This window comes from Puma concolor, chromosome A2 (genome assembly GCF_028749965.1).
Source record: "Puma concolor isolate L17-30 chromosome A2, mPumCon1.1.hap2, whole genome shotgun sequence".
Taxonomy (NCBI): Eukaryota; Metazoa; Chordata; class Mammalia; order Carnivora; family Felidae; genus Puma; species Puma concolor.
Window position 1 is genome coordinate 58,724,096 of NC_141668.1, and position 21,862 is coordinate 58,745,957.

General features: G+C 36.6%; 1 protein-coding gene across 13 annotated transcripts in view; it reads right to left on the bottom strand.

Annotated features, from left to right (window-relative positions):
• The window catches only part of HDAC9 (histone deacetylase 9), a 708,604-nt gene that overhangs the window by 153,731 nt on the left and 533,011 nt on the right, over positions 1-21,862 (bottom strand). For 7 of the 13 annotated variants that reach the window (XR_015246442.1, XM_086694833.1, XM_086694805.1 and 4 more), the window contains exons 8-12: positions 19,347-19,478; positions 15,836-15,951; positions 5,020-5,142; positions 1,574-1,784; positions 939-1,156 (exon numbers count right to left, since the gene is read on the bottom strand). Coding sequence is in view for 12 of the 13 variants with exons in the window: in XM_086694833.1 (XP_086550959.1) it covers positions 939-1,156; positions 1,574-1,784; positions 5,020-5,142; positions 15,836-15,951; positions 19,347-19,478 (800 nt within the window). In the remaining variant the exon portion in view is untranslated. The remainder of the gene's footprint in view (positions 1-938; positions 1,157-1,573; positions 1,785-5,019; positions 5,143-15,835; positions 15,952-19,346; positions 19,479-21,862) is intronic. The other 6 variants (XM_086694877.1, XM_086694841.1, XM_086694861.1 and 3 more) reach the window with 1 other exon arrangement.

Consider the following 21,862-nt stretch of genomic DNA (forward strand, 5'->3'; position numbering starts at 1 on the left):
ATTACAAAGATGATTTGATCTTTGCCTAGGAGGTTTTGCTTTGTTTACATCATGATACAATAAAACTTTTAAACAGTAAGCCACTTTTTAGCTACCTATCAGTAAACAGAATTTCATTCTTAATATAAAACCTCTCTCCATGATACTTGTAGGTGATACAGTAACAGTGGAGACTGGGTAGAATTATGACATCCAGGACCAAAACACTGTCCAGGAAGGAGAAGACTCTGCTTTGGAAACTCATAGCAGACGGTAGTGGCAAAGCTGGGAAGACCAGTTTTGCTTATGAATTCACTGAAAATGTTACTGGCCTGGCCTGTCTGATATTGTCATATTGTAATCACTGTTTCTTTGTGGTTGCCTCAGCAGGAGAGCTCCTAAGGATGTGGTGTGATACATACATCAGCTTTCCATTTGGGCCACAATAAGGCTGCCAGAAAATTACCACATATTTCTGAGAAATTGCTTCAAACATTGTTTGGAATGAAGTGGGGCATACTAAAAAATAAATGCAACATGGATACATACAAGTTGCTGAGAAATACTCTGTTGGCTAACCTTGTCATATCTGCCTGCACCTGTGCAAACTTTTTGAGCTGTCGATCCACCACATTCAACTCTGCCTCAAGCCTTTTCTACAATACCAGAAAATGGGGCTCTGCACACAGGTGCCTGTGTGCGCTTATGTATTAAGATAGGGCTTCAATCATGAAAGCCCTTACTAATCCATAATCTCAATTTTGCCACAAGCATCCTGTGACTGTAGTCATGGTGAAAATACTGATATTGTGATGCTGTCCCTGAGGGCTAGGATGGCGATTTCCTTTTGACTGTGATGGATAGATCCCAACATTCTCCTCTCATGTGCCCCGATCAGTGAAGAGAACCCCAAATTCCCCCATTGGTTATGACATTTTGACTTCGGCTTGGGGGCTTACTTTGTTCATGTGGATCTGCTGCTGGTATTGCTTCTGCTTCTCCAAGAATTGCTGGTGTTGCTGCTGAATGACCAGCTGAGCCAATGTGCTCTGAGGCAAAGGTGCGGACTGGGTTCGATTCAGGGGTCTGTGACGGGGTAATTTGTGGGTACCTCTAATGCCAGGTGAAATTCTCTCTTTTGTTGCCAATGGAGACTGAGGATGTAAGGGAACTCCGCCTGAAAAAAAAAATGTAACACACACACATACAATTTTGCTTTATAAAAGAACAAAAAGCCACAGAAAATAGATATATGAGACATTTGGTGAAACTAGTGATTCTGCTGGGCAAACAACAGCAGAAACCTAGGTGGTATGGGGTGAAGGCAGAAATGCCAGAACATTAGATAGGTATGCATCTCACCAGTGACTCACCAGTAATCGACTCTGGTACGTATGAAGGTTTAACAAGGTGAGGTGTTTTCCCCACCATGTATCTAGAGAAATAAATGAAAATAGTAGCCTTTCCCACAATACCAAGTGTCAGGGAGACCCTTGTATGACAATGTAAATCTTTAATAGGGTCTTGAATTTAAGGGGCATTACATTGGAACACAGATAAAAAAAAGCCCTAAGATGATGGTGTCATTAATTACCAGTCACAAGAAGCTTTTGCTGTCGCATTTGTTCTTTCAGTAACAAATGCTGCAGGAGAGCTTGGTGGCTGCTGTTGGGTTTTCCCTCTAAAGCGACATGGGGATGGCTTGAAGATGCTGGGATGCTGCCCCCATACTGCCCAGGCAGAGGAACGCCTTGTCTGAGCGTCTGAGTCTCACACTTCTGTTTTTCTTTGAGTGAATTCGAAGCCTGTGTCAAGAAATAATAAAGATGTTAATCCTTTTTCATCCATTAGGTCTGTACACCATTAGATGAGTTTCTTATTCTATAATCCTTCCTTCCCCTACCCAAAATAAACCCCATCTTACTGATGGCTGAGTAGGGAAAATGTATAATAGGATGTCTTTTTTTTCTCCTAGTGTTTTCTTTTTTTTAACTGAAGTATAGTTCACACACAACACTACACTAGTCTCAGGCGTACAACACAGTGATTCAACATCGCTGAAGTGCTCATTATGAACTGCTCACCATGATAGTGTAGTTACCTCTGTTGCCATATGAAGTTATTACAATCTTATTGACTATATTCCCTATGCTGTACTTTACATCCCCATGACTTCTTCATTTTACAACTGGAAGTGTGTACCTCTTACTCGCCTTCATCTATTTTGCCCAACAGCATGTCTTTCTAAACTAACCGCATCAACAAAGGAGAAATAAAAATAGGGTGCAAGCGTGGGAGACAATTTAGTATTGAGTATCCTTGTACTGAACTTAAAGATTATTTTAGCATTAAATAATAATACTAATTTCAGGCCTAATAACTGGGAAGTTTATGTTTAAAATATTTGAATATACTGTTTAAGTAAAAGGTATACTGGAAACATAAAAGTGATTCAAATTGCTGAACTAGTGACTGTATCTTAGCAATGAGGAAGCTGAAGATAAAGAGAACCTGGGTGGCTCAGTCTGTTAAGTGTCTGACTTTGGCTCCGGTCATGATCTCACAGTTTGTGAGTTTCAGCACCACATCAGCCTCTGTACTGACAGAGTGGAGCCTGCTTGGGATTCTCTGTCTCCCTCTCTCTGCCCTTCCCCCCACCTCCTCTCTCAAAATAAATAAATAAACATTAACAAAAAAGAAGCTGGGATAAGACTGTCTATAGTTTTGGAGTTTCATGCAGAAGGAACAATTCCTCTAATGACCTCTAATAAGTTCACAGAGCTGTAGGTTTCCAATATTTAATTTTTAAAATAAAAGTCTTCAGCCAACTCAATGAGCAGTTGTATAAAAATGCAGGAATTTGATTTAAACATGTATTTTATATTAATTTGTAACAGATCCCCAAATCTCTAAATATTGAAAATGACACTGCAGATACTTTTGTTTAATAAAATAAACTACAAGTGAAATTAGATCAAATAAAAATGCTATTAAGAACTTGAAATGTATGATAACACAGTAATAAGGTAATAATAATTATATCATCAATAGTAATAATGCATTATCCTATTCAAAGAATTTAATGAATGGAGGTCATTTTGGCATTACAAAAGCAGAAGTCTAATACCTCAAAATTATGTGGCATGTTTCTTTTCAAAACTCATGTTTCATCTTTCAAAATTGCTGTGCACCAGGGAAGCAAAGCAATTTTCAGTGATGGCGAAATTGAAGGACAAAGAGGTAAATGGTTTGTCTTAGTCACATGGCAAGTCAACACAATGTTTAATCTAGAAGTGATTCCTTCTCCTGGCCTCTTTTCCTTAAAATTTCCCACTATTCAGTGGGGAAATGGAATATTAAGAGATCCCTTTGCCAAAGCAATGCTAAACTTGAAAAATTAATTGTGATGGCCTCATCCACACCAAAATGGAAGCAAAGAAAAACGAAACTTCAATCCAAACCACATTGGTTTATTCATCCAACGGTACCAAATTGTATTACCATTGAAACATTAAATGGTCTGGCGTTAGTACTTGGTCCTTTGGGAAAAAATTCTCTCTGACCACATTAAAAGTGGTGTATGTTTGTGTTAGCTGGTAGGAATGACTTAGAACACGCAAAAAAGAGTGGAAAGAAATGCCTATTCATGTGTCATAAGCAGCTTTTATGTTAGTATTTGCTTATCATCTGAAGAATAGGAAAAACAGGAATGGAAGAAAAATAATTTTTAATAAGTGGAGATGTGAGAATACCATACATGAACATTTATATTTAGTTTCATCCTTAATTCCTTTTTTTCTTTTCACTAGAACCAATTGTTTACTAACGCTTCATGTGGAAATTCAAAGGCATAGCTGAAATCAGTATTTTTAAGCTTTCTTCTTCAATCCTCAGATAGAAAACAACAAGATTTTGCTTTTTCCTCACTGGTAGAAGATTACTATATCATGTAAGAGAAATGATAACATTTGGTAAAAATGCCAAATATAATCAGGTATCTCTTTGATTGATTTTATAACATGCATTGAACCCAATTATAAAATTTGTCATTTAAAAATGTTAGGTAGGTGTGCTCGTGCATAAAATAGCATACCGTATACAGGTCTTATATTCTGAAGATAAACTAATCACAAAATGGTCAACTCTTTAAAATTTCCTGGCGTGGGCTTATTGTAAAAGATGTGAATTTGACAAGCTGGAACTCCATGGAAGATGTGCTGCTAAAGTTTGAAAAAAACTGGTGCCAAGGGTTGGAAAAAATTTCTCTTTAAACCTAATGCATCCCATGACCTCTGCCTAAGTATTATTTACACAACAAATCACAGATGAATTTTTCCAGGTAAAGCTTACATATCTTTTATATTATTTTGGGGAATACGTATAAAATAATTATTGCTATGTTCTGCTAGTAGGACAGTACCTCCCAAAGATCCTATTTCAGATGTCAGGACTTTTAAAGTAACTGATTCACTCTGAATCTCCTGGGAAGAATTTAATATTGCTCACAGAGAGGTTTTCCAGATATGTCCCTTAGTATGACAGAGTCAGTAACTTAAATTCTGAAAATAAAGTCATTCACAAAATAAATTCTATAAACCTATGCTGCCTGCCTTAGAAGCTACAGCTCTCAACACAGGCCTGGGTTGAGTCCTACGTATGTTACTTAATGGCTCTGTGATCTTGGGATTTTAAATATTCCAAATCTCAGCTTCTTCTTCTGTAAAACTGTGGCCTGTAATCTCTGTTTCATGGAATGGCTGTGTGGAGCTACTAAAATAATATGTCTGGAGAGTACTTTCTTTTTTAAAAGCTATAAAGCATTATACAAATGTTAGTTATTATTTTTATAAATATTATTATGTGAACCAGTATAATTCTTTAATTTGAAATGAAACTGAATGTCTCTGCACAACTCAGAGTGAAGTGGATGAATTCTCTGAGAAATGAACTCTACCAAGTTTCCCTGAAGTGTAAATATACAAGAAATGAAAGAGAGCTCCCCTATGAAAATATCACTTGGGCTGCTGTGTAATGACTTACATTGAGCTGGGCTGGCACTGCTGGAAGTCCCAAGGTAATGTTGGGCAAAGAGGGAGAGGTATAAAGACTTAGCAGGTTCATGGAATCTTCGTGAATTAGAATGCGTTGCTGTGAAACCATATGCTGTTAACAACAACAAAAAAAAAAAAAAAAGAAAAAGAAAAAGAAAAAGAGAAAGGAGTCTCAAAACATTATGTCATAAATTTTACTGTAAAATGTTCACATTTTGGAAAATATATTTTATATTATCATGATTAATCAAAATAGTCAAGTATATTAAATGTTTATTTTGATTTCTGTATCAAAAGTTCTATGTGCAAATTAAAATTCTCTTCATTAGAAATCACCACAAAATCTGAAGAGCTTCTGTGTTCATTGTGCAAAATTCACTTTCAAAATTCTACCTTTATGGACCATAATCAGCATGTCTGTCCTCAATTGGTGAAGTATAACAATTAAATTGAGTAATTCTTATGAGTGTATTTTTTGTATTACTGAGTAATGATATGTATATAATGTTGCTATAATCATTATCTTTATATGGATTAAACATCATTTTACTGATGGGAAAACTCACACAAGAAAATCTTAGATTAGATATCACCATACAGGACTTCTATAATTAATAATATCTTTCTTAAGTATAAAATTTATGAATAGACAAGTCTGTGTGGTGTATGTTTAGATTATTCATATTCAGTAGCTAAGGTAAATGTTAAAATATTACGAGTTCCCTGTGCCACAAAAGGCTTCATTTACACTGAAAATACCTTGAATGTTTTCGCATCACAGTCCTTTTTACAACAAATACCTTTTTTTAATCCAATACTAAGAGTCATGTTTTCCCACATGTGGCCCAATATGGTTGCTTGAATTACATTTTCTGTTTAACTCTTGCTTCCCTCCCAGAACTCTTATACAATAAGAGTTACAAAGGTCTTATTAGACTAAGGAACTCTGGCCTGATATGGTCCCCAAGGGAACAACATCCCTGAAAAAGAATACTCCATGTAACAGTATGACACAGTGACTGCTTTCTTCCCAAACAAAAAGCATATGGGACTCCAATAATAGACCACCTCCAAGAGGGATATTGCACACACGGGCTTTGACTAAAGTAAATATAATAACTTGTCAAGCATGTTTGGGGGAGCTGTAGATTTTCCCCTGGACAAACCTGGGATATCAATTAACTGGGGAAAATATCATGTGCTAATACAATGCAACCTCAGAATGTCACTGAAGAGTGATGCGCCACCAAAACACAGGATGTTATTCCAAAACATCACCTCAGTCATAGGTTTGTTTGGAGATGAGTCGTAGCCTTAACATAATAAGAGCAGAAGGTTAAATGTAGAGTTTTTTTTCATTGCAACCGGGAATTCCAAGCTAACTCAGATTTTATTTTTTTCTCACAAGGACAAGGCAGATATTTGTGCATGAAAATCAAGAGGTATATTGAAAGTTTTAACAATACATTGCTTTTATATGCAACCCTTTACAGAACTAAAGTTATCTAAAATGCCACAGCATGAAGACTGCAGGAAAAGATCTGATCATTACAATGTGTGAGATTGCAATTTTGCATTAGGAGCTCTAAGTAGCAGTTGCATATTTGCTCTAATTAAAAAGGCAAGCTTTTATTTTGCTTACATTAATATGCTTTTAATATTAATTTTTAGTTTGGAATATATGCTTGAATAAGAACAAAACGAATGCGTGAGGAAGCAAAAAATATTTTAACTGGCTTATTAGTTGCAAGCAGTAATTTATAATAAAATGATATTTTATTCACTTATGTTTTCATAGAAGATAAATAAATGTGGAAAAGTAAGCACTTTAAATCATGTACAATATGCATTCCAGATTGTATCTGTTCAACTGAGAGTTGACATGCACTGTGGGAATGGCACCAAAGATACCACAGGCTACACTAATGAGTTCATCTTTGTTTCACAGAATGAACTTCTCTGATATCTTTCCACCTCATCCCAGGAAGCAAACCTATGCTAAAGTAAGAAAAATACTTCTTCTTGGATGTAATAATGGCAGCAGCGGACCAGCTGCTCACATGGGCTTTGACTAAAGTGAAGACAACTGAGAAAATTCTCACTATGGGATTAAACTCTTGAAGTTTCATGTCAAAATCGAGTGTCTCCATTTCTTATGACAGTGTACTGCTTTTCAACACCTACCATGTGCCAACCTCTGGGCTAGGGACTTTTTTGGACATTAACCTATTTTTCATAGGCACTCTGTAGCTATCATTATGCTTCAATTATGGATAAAGAAACGGAGTGATTTGCTCAATTCTGGTCCCCAGTGAGATCAGGAACATAACTTTTAAACTGATCAAGGCTATATGATTTGTTGTCAGGTACTGCTATAGAAGCTATATCTCACTGGGCCACCATTACTGAAGGATATGGGAACCATAAAAAAAAAGTATGGACATGGGGGACACTTTAGAAAAGAAGAGGAAGCAAAATCTGGTCCTGAGGCTGATGGAAAAGAATAAATATGTGCAACTGGGAACCAGCGGACCTGGACATGAGAAGAAAGTGAAAGCCCTGGTGACTTTACAGACATGAGGGTGCTCAAGTCATGGAGACCATTCCTGAGGAAACAAAGAAAGTCGTGAGTCCCCCATGTTCACTAGGTATATAGCTGGTTCTTCCCACAGAGACTACTTGGTATAGTAGATCACAGAACTGCAGGGATTTAGACATTACTTAGTTCATTTCCTTCAATTACAAGATAAAGTATCAGGCAGAGAATTTACATGGAATGGCTAGAATCACAAATAACTTCACAGACCTGAAAAAATGTTTTCCTCAAATTATCTTCTTTAAATACAACTTTCCTCGATACAGCTTTTTTTTATTATTTTTTTTTTAATTTTTTTTTTCAACGTTTATTTATTTTTGGGACAGAGAGAGACAGAGCATGAACGGGCGAGGGGCAGAGAGAGGGGGAGACACAGAATCGGAAACAGGCTCCAGGCTCTGAGCCATCAGCCCAGAGCCCGACGCGGGGCTCGAATTCACGGACTGCAAGATTGTGACCTGGCTGAAGTCGGACGCTTAACCGACTGCGCCACCCAGGCGCCCCGTTCCTCGATACAGCTTTTTGATCAACACAGTCTATCTGTTCCAGGTTAGTGATTCTTAGGAAGAACCTAGAGTTGTATTCTATCTACACGGCTAAAAGAGGGCAGACACACTTGAAAGCCAGCCAAAGACGTGGTGAGAGGTACCAATTCACTGAGACAGTGAAGGTTCCTGACCAGTATTCTTACAAGGCTGGAAGGTTATTCCACCTTAGCATTGTGGTGAGATCACAAGCATTTTCAGGCAAAGCCATGATTTTTCCAGGAAGCAATTTTGAAACCGACCAGCCCTTAAATCAGAGCTGTGCTAAAATGCCATTTTCCATCTTAGAACATGGGGAAGATGGTTTTAATGTAAAAAAAAAATTCAGAACTACAAAGCATTCCTGTAGTAAGATAAAATGGAAATATTAAATGTATAAGTGACCACCTTTTAATACTTACAAAACAATTAATAAATAACAGTTCAGTTAGATTAACAGTGTGGCACTGTGCTATGCTACTTAGGTGCACAGAAAAATAGAAAACTAACTAATGACCTGTGAAAACTATGATAATTAGAGTAGGGTTAAATCACTTCAATGGCACAGAGCAGGGTGTCAGTTTTATACCAGGCTTTGATTGGTAGCTAGGAGCATGTGACCGGAAAGAGCATGATGTTGAGAAGAAGGATATGACTGAGTCAGGTGTTGAGGCAGGGAAGGCCTACTCACATCTTAATAATGACCCTCAAAATTTTTTTTCTCACCATAATAGCAATTGGAAGCCTATCTTATGGATAATCTTTGCAATCCAGATGAATAAAATATACTGAAAAATTATATGTCTCTCAACAGAGCTATTAATTTTGCCATTGAAATCAGAAACCTGTTAGTTTCAATGAAAAGACTCAAAATCTCTTACAAAAGGAACATGGGCAAAAATTAGAAAAATACAAAATCTCAGAATGTCATAGGAATTGAGACAGGTAAAAACCATCACACATTGCTGGTGGGACTGTAGACTGGTATAGCAATTCTAATGAGTAATTCATAAAAATAAACTAAAATAATTACACTATATGCTGTGACCCTAAAATTATTCTGCTGGGAATTATATCTTCAAGAAATTCTCTCATTAATCTCTCACTTATCATCATTTAGGATGATGTCCACTGAAGTATGAAGTTTATTGACGCAGTTTTTGGTGGTGAGTGAGAACTGGAGTCTATTGGGACATCCCGCTGGAGAACAGGTAGATAAAATGGAGCACTGCCCACCAGGGATTGTTACAGTAATTAAAAGCAAACTATTAGGTATATGCATCCGTAATGACATGACTAGATCTAAGAACATATACTTAGTGATAAAAATAAGAAATGGAATGAGGTTGATAACACCATGCTATTTACACTCACTAAAATTTTGGGGCACAAAGCAGAAAATACAAATGATGTAAGAGCCCATGCAAACAAAAAATACAGGAGAGAATGACTGCCTATGGGGGCAAGGGAAATGGAAGTGGGGATAGGAGATACAGAGGAAGGAAGGAAGGAAGGAAGGAAGGAAGGAAGGAAGGAAGGGAAAGTAGGGAGGGATGGAGGAAGGGAGGGAGGAAAAGCAATACTTTTCTGACTTTTAAGACAAAGAAGTCAACAGATGATCTTTGATTGAAAACTAGTTATGTAAATAATCACCTACTTCTTAAGAAGCTCCTAGAGAAAGTGGATGTAGAATTTTAAATTTACTACATGGTCAAAATTACCTACAATATACATGAGCATCAGATAGGGAATGTAAGTCTCTACAGAGTCTTGGTGAGGAGTAGTCTGGACTGGTGAAAATAAGTATGGCCCCAGTGTCTTACATTTGAGCTCCATCACTCACTGGCTTATGACTGGGCAGCTAACCACCTTTCCCTGGACATCAGATCCTTTGGCATGAGACAGAAGTACCTCTGACTGACATGATCTGGTAATATCTATGTGTAGTAGAATGGCATGCAGGAAGACATGCTTGTAAACCTCAGTCTGCTTTAGCTTTAAAAGGTCCCAGATCCCCAAATTAGACTATCTGAAAGAGAGCCACATTAAAAAAGATGGGACGCTTGGGTGGCTCAGTCAGTTAAGCACCTGACTCTTGATTTCGGCTCAGGTCATGATCTCAGGGTTAGCAAGCTAGAGCCCCGCATCGGACTCCATGGTGACAGTGTGGAGACTGCTCAGGATTCTCCCTCTCTCTCTCTCTCTCTCTCTCTCTCTCTCTCTCTCCCTTTCTCTCCCTTTCTCTCTCTGCCCCTTCCCTTGCTCGCACGCTCTGTCTCAAAACAAACAAATAAACAAACAAAAAACAAAAAAACCCAAACCAAATATATATATCTTAATCATTTAATACTTGCAGTTTTTACAGTGATTTTTTCAATAGTATTTATTTTCTATTGTCCTTTCAGATGGCAGATAGAAAATTAAAATCTCCATGTGATGAAGAAAGTTTTTAGAAATCTAAATCTCTAAGCTTTTACGTTTACTGGACATCCAAAAACGTACTACTATAAAATGATATGGAGACAAAAAATATTATCATTCATCTGGGCTTCCTTTGCATTTAAAAGGCACTGCTGAAGGTCTCCTTAAAGGTCTTGCTTTACAATATTGACTCACGTTATTCCTACTAAATGATTCTTTTGTCACATCAGCCTCTTTTCCCTGAAGATGGGGGGAAAGTGTTTTATCTTCTGCCATCGAAATCCATACCTCTGCACCCACTCAGGAGGAAGCATAACATTTACAGCAAATGTCACAACAACATGATGAAACAATAGGCAGAGGAGTCATGTGAGATTGGGGCAAACACAATAAGTGACATTTCAGATGATTTTAGAGTACTTAACCTTATTATTAGAATCCTTTTTAAAAAATCGTTTGAATCTGCTAGAAAAAAATTATTTAAAAAATAGCACAGCAGAGCCAGACACTAATGTTCAAATAGAAATAAACCAGCTGCTTGGCTACTGTTAACAGAGCTATCAAATAAATCTACGGACTCTAAAATAATGGTGTTGATATTCACGGAAACATTTGAACCCGCAGGCCCACAGTATTAACAATAAAGTAACTAGATAGGTAAAGACATTTCTGACTACAGCTGGAAATAGAAACTCCTGAGGTTTCAGCTCCCCAACCAAGTTTACAAATGAGTAAAACAAGTAGCTCCAACAAGCCGAGTTCAGGAGTGAGCATATGCAAGAAATAGAAGAAATGGAACAGAAGTGGTCAGAGCAGATGGAGACTCACTCTCACATGTGATTTGCTGGCTTGAAGACAAACATGCTAATGAGTTTTCCCTACTAGGAGTCAGTACTGATAACAACAACAAAAAATGAACTCGTTTCACACTTCACAATTCACTACCCACCTTCCTAACACCGATCCCTCACAACAAAGTTGTTGGAGTAGGCATGACTACCTTTCACCAGATAAAGAATCTGAGGTCAGGGCAAGTTTAGCAACTTAACCAATGATGACAAAGTAGTCAGTTTTGGAGCCAGGTTCCTGTGGAGCCTGTCGAATGGAAGACCCATACTTTCGAATTGGCTGTGCTGTTTCCTTAGCGGGGACTTATGAGTAAATTCTCCTCCTACTTCTGTCTTAACCTCCATCTAAATTATGCAGGACATGTGAATTTACAAGAGAAAAATTTTCCTTTTGTCTAAGCCTCAAGATCAGCCCGAGATACAGCGTTACTTTCCTGTTTCCTAAATAAATCCTGTAGAGTAGATCCCGTTCATTTACACGGGCTGTGAAAGAATTAGGTGGCATGCTTTTATACTTACAGGTCACAGAATAAAGGTTCATTCAAATGTACACCGTTGAACTATTTTAAAATGAAAACTCACCTGTGCTGTTTAACCAAAGATGGTAAAATCAGCCTGTTTTGCAAATGGTGAACCAAGCAATCGGCTTGGCTTTTCAAAGTGTAGTTGATGTGTATTTTTCATACCTTAAAAATATTTCTATTGATATGAAATTACACACTATTGTTAATCTTGGAAGATTTCTGTAAAAATCATACTAAACCCAAAATGATTGTTAATCAAGAATTGCTGAAAATATTTGTTTTCCTCTTTTTCTAGTGTAGGTGGAAGCATTTTGTGTAACACAGCTAGGATATTAATTTGTGGAGAGTTTCCATCTGAGTTCTGCTCTTTACCTCTCCAGTATGAATTATATTACAGACCTCTGTAAGTACAACACAGCACAAAACCACATGTTAGCCATCAGGGTTGAATTTTTTGTTTTGGGCCACGGAGAGGCTACCCATCAGTGCATAAAGGTCTGCCCACCTGGCCTTTTGGATCATAGTTCAGGCACACAATTAATTCATTATGAAGTAAGTCACTGCTTGCTTTTGAACTAGTCTTTCCAGCTTTGGAGGTGAATGTCCTGTCACTGACCTGAAGAAAAACCTCTACTCTTTCAAACTCCATTAAATCACATTTCCTTCTGTTTTTTTTCTTTTTTTTTTTTTTTTTTTTTTTTTTAATGGTGGGGGTAGAAGGAAAAGTTTGTAACAGAATACGTTCTATAAGTAGCTGAAAAGTGAGGGCACTCTAAACAGATATTTGTGACAATAAAGGCTTTAGGAATATAAAAGAGATTAAGACAGTATAAACAAATTTCTTTAATTGTCATTCTTCAATGTATATTATTTTGAAATTTAAATATAGGGTTGCATAATTTGGGACACTCAATTTAATTTAATAGGTCATAAAAAGTTTGAAGAGAGAATCTCACCAAAATTTTCCATTTACTTCCAATCTCACAATTATATATTTTTTGGTTGTTCTTTTATGGTGTACTAAGTAATGTGTGTATATATATATATATATATATATATATATATATATATATGTATATGTATATACATAGATATACACACACACACACACACACACACACACACACACAATACTTAGAGGAATGAGGAAGATACATATATTCTTTCATTATATATATATATATCCATATATATATACATATATATGGATGCATATACATATATTCTCTCATTATACATATATTATAATTATATATATATATTATATATATAGTTAGTAACAAACCATGTCTCTCCCCATACTCCCCACCTTCCCCCCTCCAGAGAAATAACCATCATGCTAAATTGTGTGTTTATCACACCATTAATCTGTGTAAAATACACTTTCACTGCATATACTTTCCCAATCAAGATATTGTACTGCTGTTTCTGAACCTAATAAAATACTCTCATGCTGTAAGTGGTCTTCTGCACCTTTTAGCACTAACAATGAATTTCTAAGAATCATACATGCTGTTTAATGTAGTATAGTGTGTCATTATTTTTTTGAAGGGCACAAAATTCATCCAGAGCCGATTTAGAATCCAGACCCTTTAGTGCTGAGAGTCACATTCCTCAAATTTAAAGGAAATGGAAATCTAAGGTTTTTAGAAATATCTGTGACCAAGTTGTTCTTTTCCTGGAAAGTGATTAAAGGGTCACAGAAAACTGACCAATATTGAGATATAAATGCATTAAAACAAATACAATACCTCAGCCAATAGTTCAAGAATCCCACTTATATCTATGATAACAAACACATGTGAAGAACTTATTCTATCTGGTATCACATTTTAGAAAGGAAAATGAAAAAAAGAAAGAGGGACAGCAGGATGGTGAGACACAAGAATAGATGAAGAATCTGGAGATAATGTCAAGGCCTGAATTGTTATTCTTCAGATAGCTTCCAGATAATCATAAGCAAGAGAGATTCTATCTCTTCTGCCCAATTTCCTTGGAAAACTGAGAGAAATTTTTGAAATCTAGAATGCAGGTGTATTCCTCTAGAGAAGATATATATTTGCTTTTCCAGACACGTAGGGGCCCTAACAAATCCGGGGCACTTTAAACCAAATTAACAGTTTGAGGTTATATAAATTTGGGATACAACTCCATGCAAGTACTAGCTTCTGGTGAAAACTTCTCAGGGAGAAATTCTGTCCCTGTATCCGGACACTTCTGGTGGCAGGGGTGAGGAGCTCACCAACACAGCATAGATACGGACTTTTGAAATTCCAGCTTAATATTTCATGTTAGATTATCCTCCTTGGTCAGTACGGAGCTTTGCCTTCTTTCTCTTGAGTTTTGTGAGGCCCTAAAAACCAAAACTCAAAACTGAAGTATACAAATGTCCTCAGAGCAAAAGTGACTTCACTGGTTTCAATCCTTTGCTTATTAGGCATAACCTCTGGTTTTCTGCCTTCAATTATATTGTAGCCTGATTTTACAATTTATAAATAATGTGTGATAAGTATATGGGTGCGTGTGCGTGCGTGTGTGTGTGTGTGTGTGTGTTATGTGTGTATGAAATTACAAAGACACAGATATTGGCATAATGTACTGAAGACATTTCTATCAGTCAGGCTAACTATCCAAAATCAACTGGGTTGTCTCAGGAAATAGCAAAGAGAGTTCCCTATAAGTGTTTTAGTGGAAGTTTGATAATCACACATCAGGAAATGTACATGATCCAAGAATCTGATATTTGATCAGTCTCTTTCAGCCCTCAGTTACCATGACTCTTATAAAATACAAGGGAAGAAACATGTTACAGTTATATATGAGATGTTACTGTACAGCCTTCCCTGCATGGGGCAATTCATGGTAAGGAGGAATTATAATAACAGAAAAGAAAAATCAAGAGTTTCAGTCAATTGATGGGGTCTTTTGGGGTGCCTGGATGGCTTAGTTGGTTAAGCATCAGACTCTTGATTTCAGCTCAGATCATGATCTCACATCTTAAGGTTAATGAGTTCCAGCCCCAGGTAGGGTTTTGCTTTGATGGTGCAGAGCCTGCTTGGGATTCTCTCCATCTCTTTTCTCTCTGCCCCTCCCCTGCTTGTGTGTGCTCTCTATTTCTCTTCCTCTGAAATAAATAAATAAACTTAAAAAAAATTGATAGTGTCCTCAAAACAGCCTATTTCACAAGAATGGCTATTAATAGACAGTTGCCTTTGCTTAGCCTAATGCCAAAACTACATAGAAAAATTCTTGTTGATTCACAATTTTATTTTCCTCTATTTTTACATCATTGGTTTCAATAAATTATGTGTTGAAAAATGTTATTAGGGTTGACTGCATGAATTCAGATCAATTTCCTTTAATATTTCATTCTTCAAAAACGGAGTTCATATCTTATTCATCTTTATATTCCCATTCCCAGGAAAAATGGCTGGCACTTAGTAGGTCCTCAGTAAATGTTTGCTCAGTCGAGCCCCATGTTCCTCAGCTGGAATACTCCTTCTTTTTTTCATCACTCACCAGGGAGAACAAACCTACTTTGACAGGCTGTTCTACTGAGAGATTTTCTAAGGTTGTTTTTGCGTATTTATGGGTCTACCCCCATCAGAATAAAAACAAACATAATAGTACTGAGCTGCACAACTGCTGGGCAGTGTATACTCAGCATCACTAAAAGGTTTTTTTGAGGATTACATTTCAACATTTTCAAACCCTGATTGTCATCCAAACTTTGTAAATAAGATCAAGTTTATTCAATTCCATATATTATAAGCCTACAGAAAATTAGCTAAGAACAGGTGGCTTTAAAGTTCAGTTCAGAAATCTCACTTTGTTTTACAAGGCTCATCAAGGATCTAATTTTTAAAAGAACCAAAATAATAAAGAGCCTTACCTCAGCATGAGGAGTAGGTGGCAAAACTGAAGTCTCATTTTCAGTAACGTTACCGGTTGGCCCATTGTTTGGTGAGCTGGGGCCAGACCCTGGAGAGCTGCTACTGACTGAGGATTCTGAAAAACATTGTGAAGCACAAACAGATTCGTGACAAACATACAAAGATGAGCTTTAGTTATACTCTAAGTAACATACAGCACAGAACACTCTTTTCCTTCCCTATGGGAATGACAAGCACCATTTCAGTACATTAAAAAACAAAAACAAAAACAAAAACAAAAACAAAAACCTGTGGAAACTTTTGAAACATGTCTGAATTTTCATACCACTTTTCTCCCTTTGTTTTCACTGTTAAAAATACAACCCAGTACTCAATAATTTCTAGAAAAGTAAGGATATCCACTTAGAGATCATTATAGAAGTTTTTGATGAAAAAAAAATAAAGAAGTTCTTTGGTATAAATTCCGAAACACATCTTTCTCACTGCCTTTCTGTCTATATATTTTGCTTACATTTTGATTAATCTGCTCTTTATCTTTGATTCTTTCTTATTTGCTGTTTTTTGTTTTTAATTTTTTTAACATTTATTTTTGAGAGACAGAGAGAGGCAGAGTATGAGCAGGGGAGGGGCAGAGAGAGAGGGAGACACAGAATTTGAAGCAGGTTGCAGGCTCTGAGCTGTCAGCACAGAGCCCGAAGCGGAGCTCAAACTCACGAACTGTGAGATCATGACCTGAGCCGAAGTCGGTCGCTCAACTGACTGAGCCACCCAGGCACCCCTTTGCTGTTCTTTTAATGAGAAAAACACACATTAAAAAAATACTTCAAGGAGCTTCGTCTCCCCTAGACTCCTAATTCTTGTCCTTCCTTGTGTGACTACTGTTTTCTCATTAATGTCTCATTTTCATATCCTGTCTTTAAAAACAAAAACCAAAAAGTTATTTTCTTATATCTGCCTTGTCATTTTAAACCTATATTATTTATATCTTGTGTGTGATATTCAGACCGAAGTATTTCCTTATTTAGAAATCACTGCCATGAGCACTAGAACTCAAGGCAGCAAACAAATGCCGCTACAGGATTCTACAACACTGTACTGGATGAGCTCTGGAAGGGGAGGCAGCAACTGATTTTTTGGGATCACTGAGAAAGTCTCAGAAAATAAGTGATATTGCACCTGGTGCTTGAAGAGAAGTGGTTCATGATATGCAGGCAATGGAGAAGAAGGGAGTGGAGGAGAAGGCATCGCAGGCATGGGGATGTGCCAAGGCTTAGAATTTTAAAATAACATAGCTTTGGTGGAAAAGGGGCAGAAAACTCTGGAATTTAAAAAAGAGGGAGATGGCAAGTCATTCCCATGTCAATTATTGGGAGGAAAGGGGGCATAGGTTTGGAAACAGCATGCACTTGAACCTGTGTCATGGGGAAGACAGATGTACAGATGTGAGAACAGCAACGCCAATTTAACTGCTATGATGCTATGAAGTCTCTGCCTAGATAGTAAAAGTAATTAGTATTAAGTTCCAAACACAGCTCATCCCAGTTACATGAAAGCTGGCAGAAGAAGGGGGAGGAGTACAGGTGACTACAGCTGTCTGTCTGGTAGTCCAGATCCCCCAAAGACATTTAGAATAAGTACAGCATACTAGTTTAAAAAAAATCTGCCAAAGTGTCCACAAGTCCTAGCTCACTGAGCAGAAATGTGTGTCTAAAAAACATACAAGTCTCTCTTTGAAAACACATTATTTCCTCAGATGAAAGGGGCAGTCATTATCTCACAAAATTAGGGAGGGAGAAATATGGCATTTAAAAAAAAAAAAGAATGAAAGAAACTTGAGCAAAACTCCAGCAAATCATAACCCCTTTAAGTTAGAATTAATCATTATCCAGATTGGTATTGAGCAAAACTCTGCTGCAATATGGCAAGTTACTGTGGGGGGAAAGTTACAATGAAGAAAAGATCGTAAATAGAAAAGAACTTTGGGTTATATAAATATTACCTTAGAGAATCAGATTCTAAAGCGAAAACAAACAAAAAGAGCAAAGCAATGTATATGTTTTTCTTGTTTCTTCAGGTTTTCCTGTTATGAGGTAGCATATTCTCTCCAATTAGAAAAATCACTCATATCTACTTGCATTAGACAATGATATTTTCATCTTCTTTACATTCATGAAAACAGATTCACTCCCCAACACCCCAAACCCACTAAGTTCCTCTATTATAAAAACTTAATTAAGATTTTTATTTACGTAAGTACAAATATGCATTCTGAAAAAGAAAGTCTATAGCGCCGAATTTAGAATTGTCCAAATTAGTGATGATATTTGATATTAAAAATAAGTATAAACTTTACTATTTATTTATTTAACAGGTCTTATCTGTCAAGGAAAAAGTTTCCAATAATACTTTATTTGGATACACATATTAATCTATCAGGATTGCATAGGAGATGATGCATCTTTTTTTTCCTAAATAACCTGCCAAACTACCAAGTCACATTAGTATTCTGTATTTTTCACCTCCACCACCTTTGCCCTATCGTCTCCCCAAACTGCACACTATGATGGCCACAGGAGATACAGACAAGTCATTTTTAAAAATTATTATCCTTACCTGCTAAGGATAAGATCTGATCTTAGAGGAATAATAGCAACTGACTAGATTGGTATAACCATGGAAAAAAATGGTTGCAAATGACCACTTCTTTATTGATGCAACTGAAGGAAATGACCAGATACAATGCATAGCTCCAAGTAGGTACTCAGTAAACAGTAGTCCATACTATTACTTTGGCTAGCCTTTTTGGTTCTCATATCCCTAGGTCCTCTCTAATTTCAGACCAGGTACAACTGGGACTAGAAAGCTTTGTAAGACATCAGGTTGAATTTCCTAACCTGTTCACCCCACCACTAACCAGGCAGCTAAAAAAATAAGAACTCTTCCATTTGAGACTAGTGAAAATGACAGTTTCTTTCCCTTCCTAAAAGGCAATATATCCCCCTCCTGCCATAAGTCCCAGTTCACTAGTAAACACATAAAGTCATTTATGAGTTCTGTAAATTTGTTGAAAAGTCAAGGTTTTGCTGTTCCACATAGTTTAATTTTCCCAGATGCATTTTGTACATTCATGTCTGAGTATGGGGGAAGTGTTCTTCTTGGACCTCCCTCTGCTCATTTCTGATCAAATTTCATTAAAAGTTATATTCTTCTAGTTGGCATTCCTAAAACGGACTGCCTGTTTCTGAAAAGATTAAGGTGAGCTTTGGCATTCCCTAGTTACGCCTAGATTGACACATAGTTCTGTTTTTCATTCATTTCCTATTTAACACAGTTGGTGAATGCATGGCAGGGTTTACTGAACTACTTGTGAGTTTTCAATATAATTTCCTTTCAAGAAATGTTTCTCCTCAAAATAACTTTAATATGCAACAGCCATGTTTATTCTAAACTATTTATTTTCATTCCTCCTACCAGCATTTTTTAGTGTATGTCTGCCCAGTCCTCAATTACCTGTCACCTCAAACATTCGCTTCTTGAATGAAGTGACAACATTTCCATCCTTCCGCCTGAGTAAGGGGCTGCTTCTCCTCTCTGCCACTTTCTGTTTTAACCTGGACCGCACCTTCAAGTTGGGCTCAGAGGCTGGGGATTGAGACAAAGAAAATAGATAAAAATTAAAAAATAGAGAGCCAGCTGCTCCTGTGTATAAAAAACGGCTCACCCTTTTCTTGGTTCCTTCTCATCTCAAATTAAAATTCCAACCATGTAAAATAAGGCATTAACTCTAAATGAATGAAACAGACAAATATAGTAATTATTTTTATGAAATGTGCAAAATGTTTTCCTACTTCTCTAAATATGAAGTGAAAAAAGAGTAAAAATATAAAGTTTTCTACTTATTTTATCTGACAGAATTGGGATTGCTGGGAGGTTTGATCATTAAATATGTTTGGGTCAGAGTAAGATTTATTATACGTCATTGTCAGCTCTTTTAATTCTCCCAAGGGTGAAACGCAATACCACAAAAACAGTACCCTGATGTGATTTTTAGAGACTCTGGCCTGACTTCTGGTAATAAGAAGACACCTCTGTAGCATATAATTTATGTCTAATTCTGATTCCTGGAATATTTCTTTGTTGGTAGTTTCTAACCTGATACCCTGAGAAAATATATTTGGTATATTAACACCAAACCAAGAAGAATCATTATGAATAAAACTTTCTACACATTTAGTATACAATCAAATAGAAAGAAAGGGTGGCCAAGCCTTAGATTTGAAAGTTCCGAGTTAGGTTATATGTTCCAAAGTACAAATGCACATTATACATTAGTATACATACATTAGTATTTCTTTGGTTAAACTATTCTAGGTAGTGATGTTCTCTAATTTAGTAATTATGTATTAGGCTTCTACGTAATTATACTCTAGAAGAATGGGAACACTGGATTGAGCCCCTATGTAGTACAAGTCAGTGATGGTAACGAAAATGGTGATGACGTTGATGATGACAGTTATGAAAAGAGTGTTTCCAACGACAACTAACATTCATGTAGTGATTCCCATGTTCACTACTGTTGTAAACACCTTATTAATATTAACTTGTTTAACCATGAGAAAAAATCTATATGGGACAGATTCTATTTATACCTTGATTAGATTAATGAGGCAACGAACACAGAGAGGGTAAGTAACTTGCCCAAGGTCTCAGAGGTAAAAAGGGATGACACCATGATCTATACCTAGATAATCTAGATCAAGTCTATTCTTCTAAATACCAAAATATTTCTGCTCCACCCTTCCTTGTATATGAACATGATAACAATTATAAACCTTTTCCCAAAGCATTACTAATCATCTGCGTTAGATATGATGGTATCATGCAGCTAGAGTTTTCGGTGAGTGAAATGTTTTCTTTGAAGGAATTTTATATTTTTGCCTGACTGCAAAGTGTGTCAAAGTAAAACTTAACAATCTTTTCTTTCTTATCACTCTTTATTATTGATTTGTTTTTATGTTTAGACTTCAAATATCTGCATGTTCATTTTGTCTTTTTGTTTTCTGTTTCCCTTCTCTGCAGCTTGACGTTGGATGAAGAACCCCTACATTTTAGCTTTACTTGGAATGAGCTTGGTGAAATAGGAACTTGAAAGAAATATCCAGTTACAAAAATAAAACAAGTTAATTTTTTTTTGTGTTATACACCTGATTTTATGGCCGAAAACCCTGAAAAGGTAGAGATGGGTGGCTTGAAAGTATTGCAAAAGTAGAAAATGAAAAAGGGGGTAGGCAGAGAGCAGGACTGAGAGCAAGAAGCTCAGTGCCGGAGCCCTGATATGTACTATTTCCTGGGGCCCCCACCTTGAGGCAAAGAAGGTAAACAGTTTGGGTAAAGGATTAAGGTTCTTCCAGACCTTCCAGGAGTTGTCAATCCGCTTTATCTTAGTGGAGAAGTCTGAATTTGAATTACTAGCATCTGATTCAACCAGGATTAAAGGGAGAAAATAAAACTGTATTAATTCACTTAGATATGTTTCCCTGTACATGTTTATTTTTAAATTCCTTTAAAACACCAATTGTTGTCTCTAAAAAGCTGTAAGTTAATAAATATATTCATCTGAAACCTAGAAAGGAAGAAATGAGGAATCTCTATGTACTAACTCTTATTGCTTTCCACTGTGGCCTTGCTTATAACCTGAAGACAAAAAATTACAGATTCTCAGACTTTGATCTAGACATGCCTTGATGATGAAATCTAAGTATAAAATGCTACCGATTGACTGGCTCTCCAGAGGAAGACTATCAATTGATTAATCACTTTAAAGGATGGAGTAGGAAATGCACTATGTTTTCAGTGAGAAGAGGTGAAGTCCACGTCCCAGCTATGGGATATTCAGTAAGACTCCAGTACTCTCTGAGCCTGGCTCTTCATTTCTGAAACATAAAAATCTAATACTTCCTTTATTTTAGAGCTATGGCCACCTGATTAGATACCTGAAAATAACTGTGAAGATCTAGATGAATGCA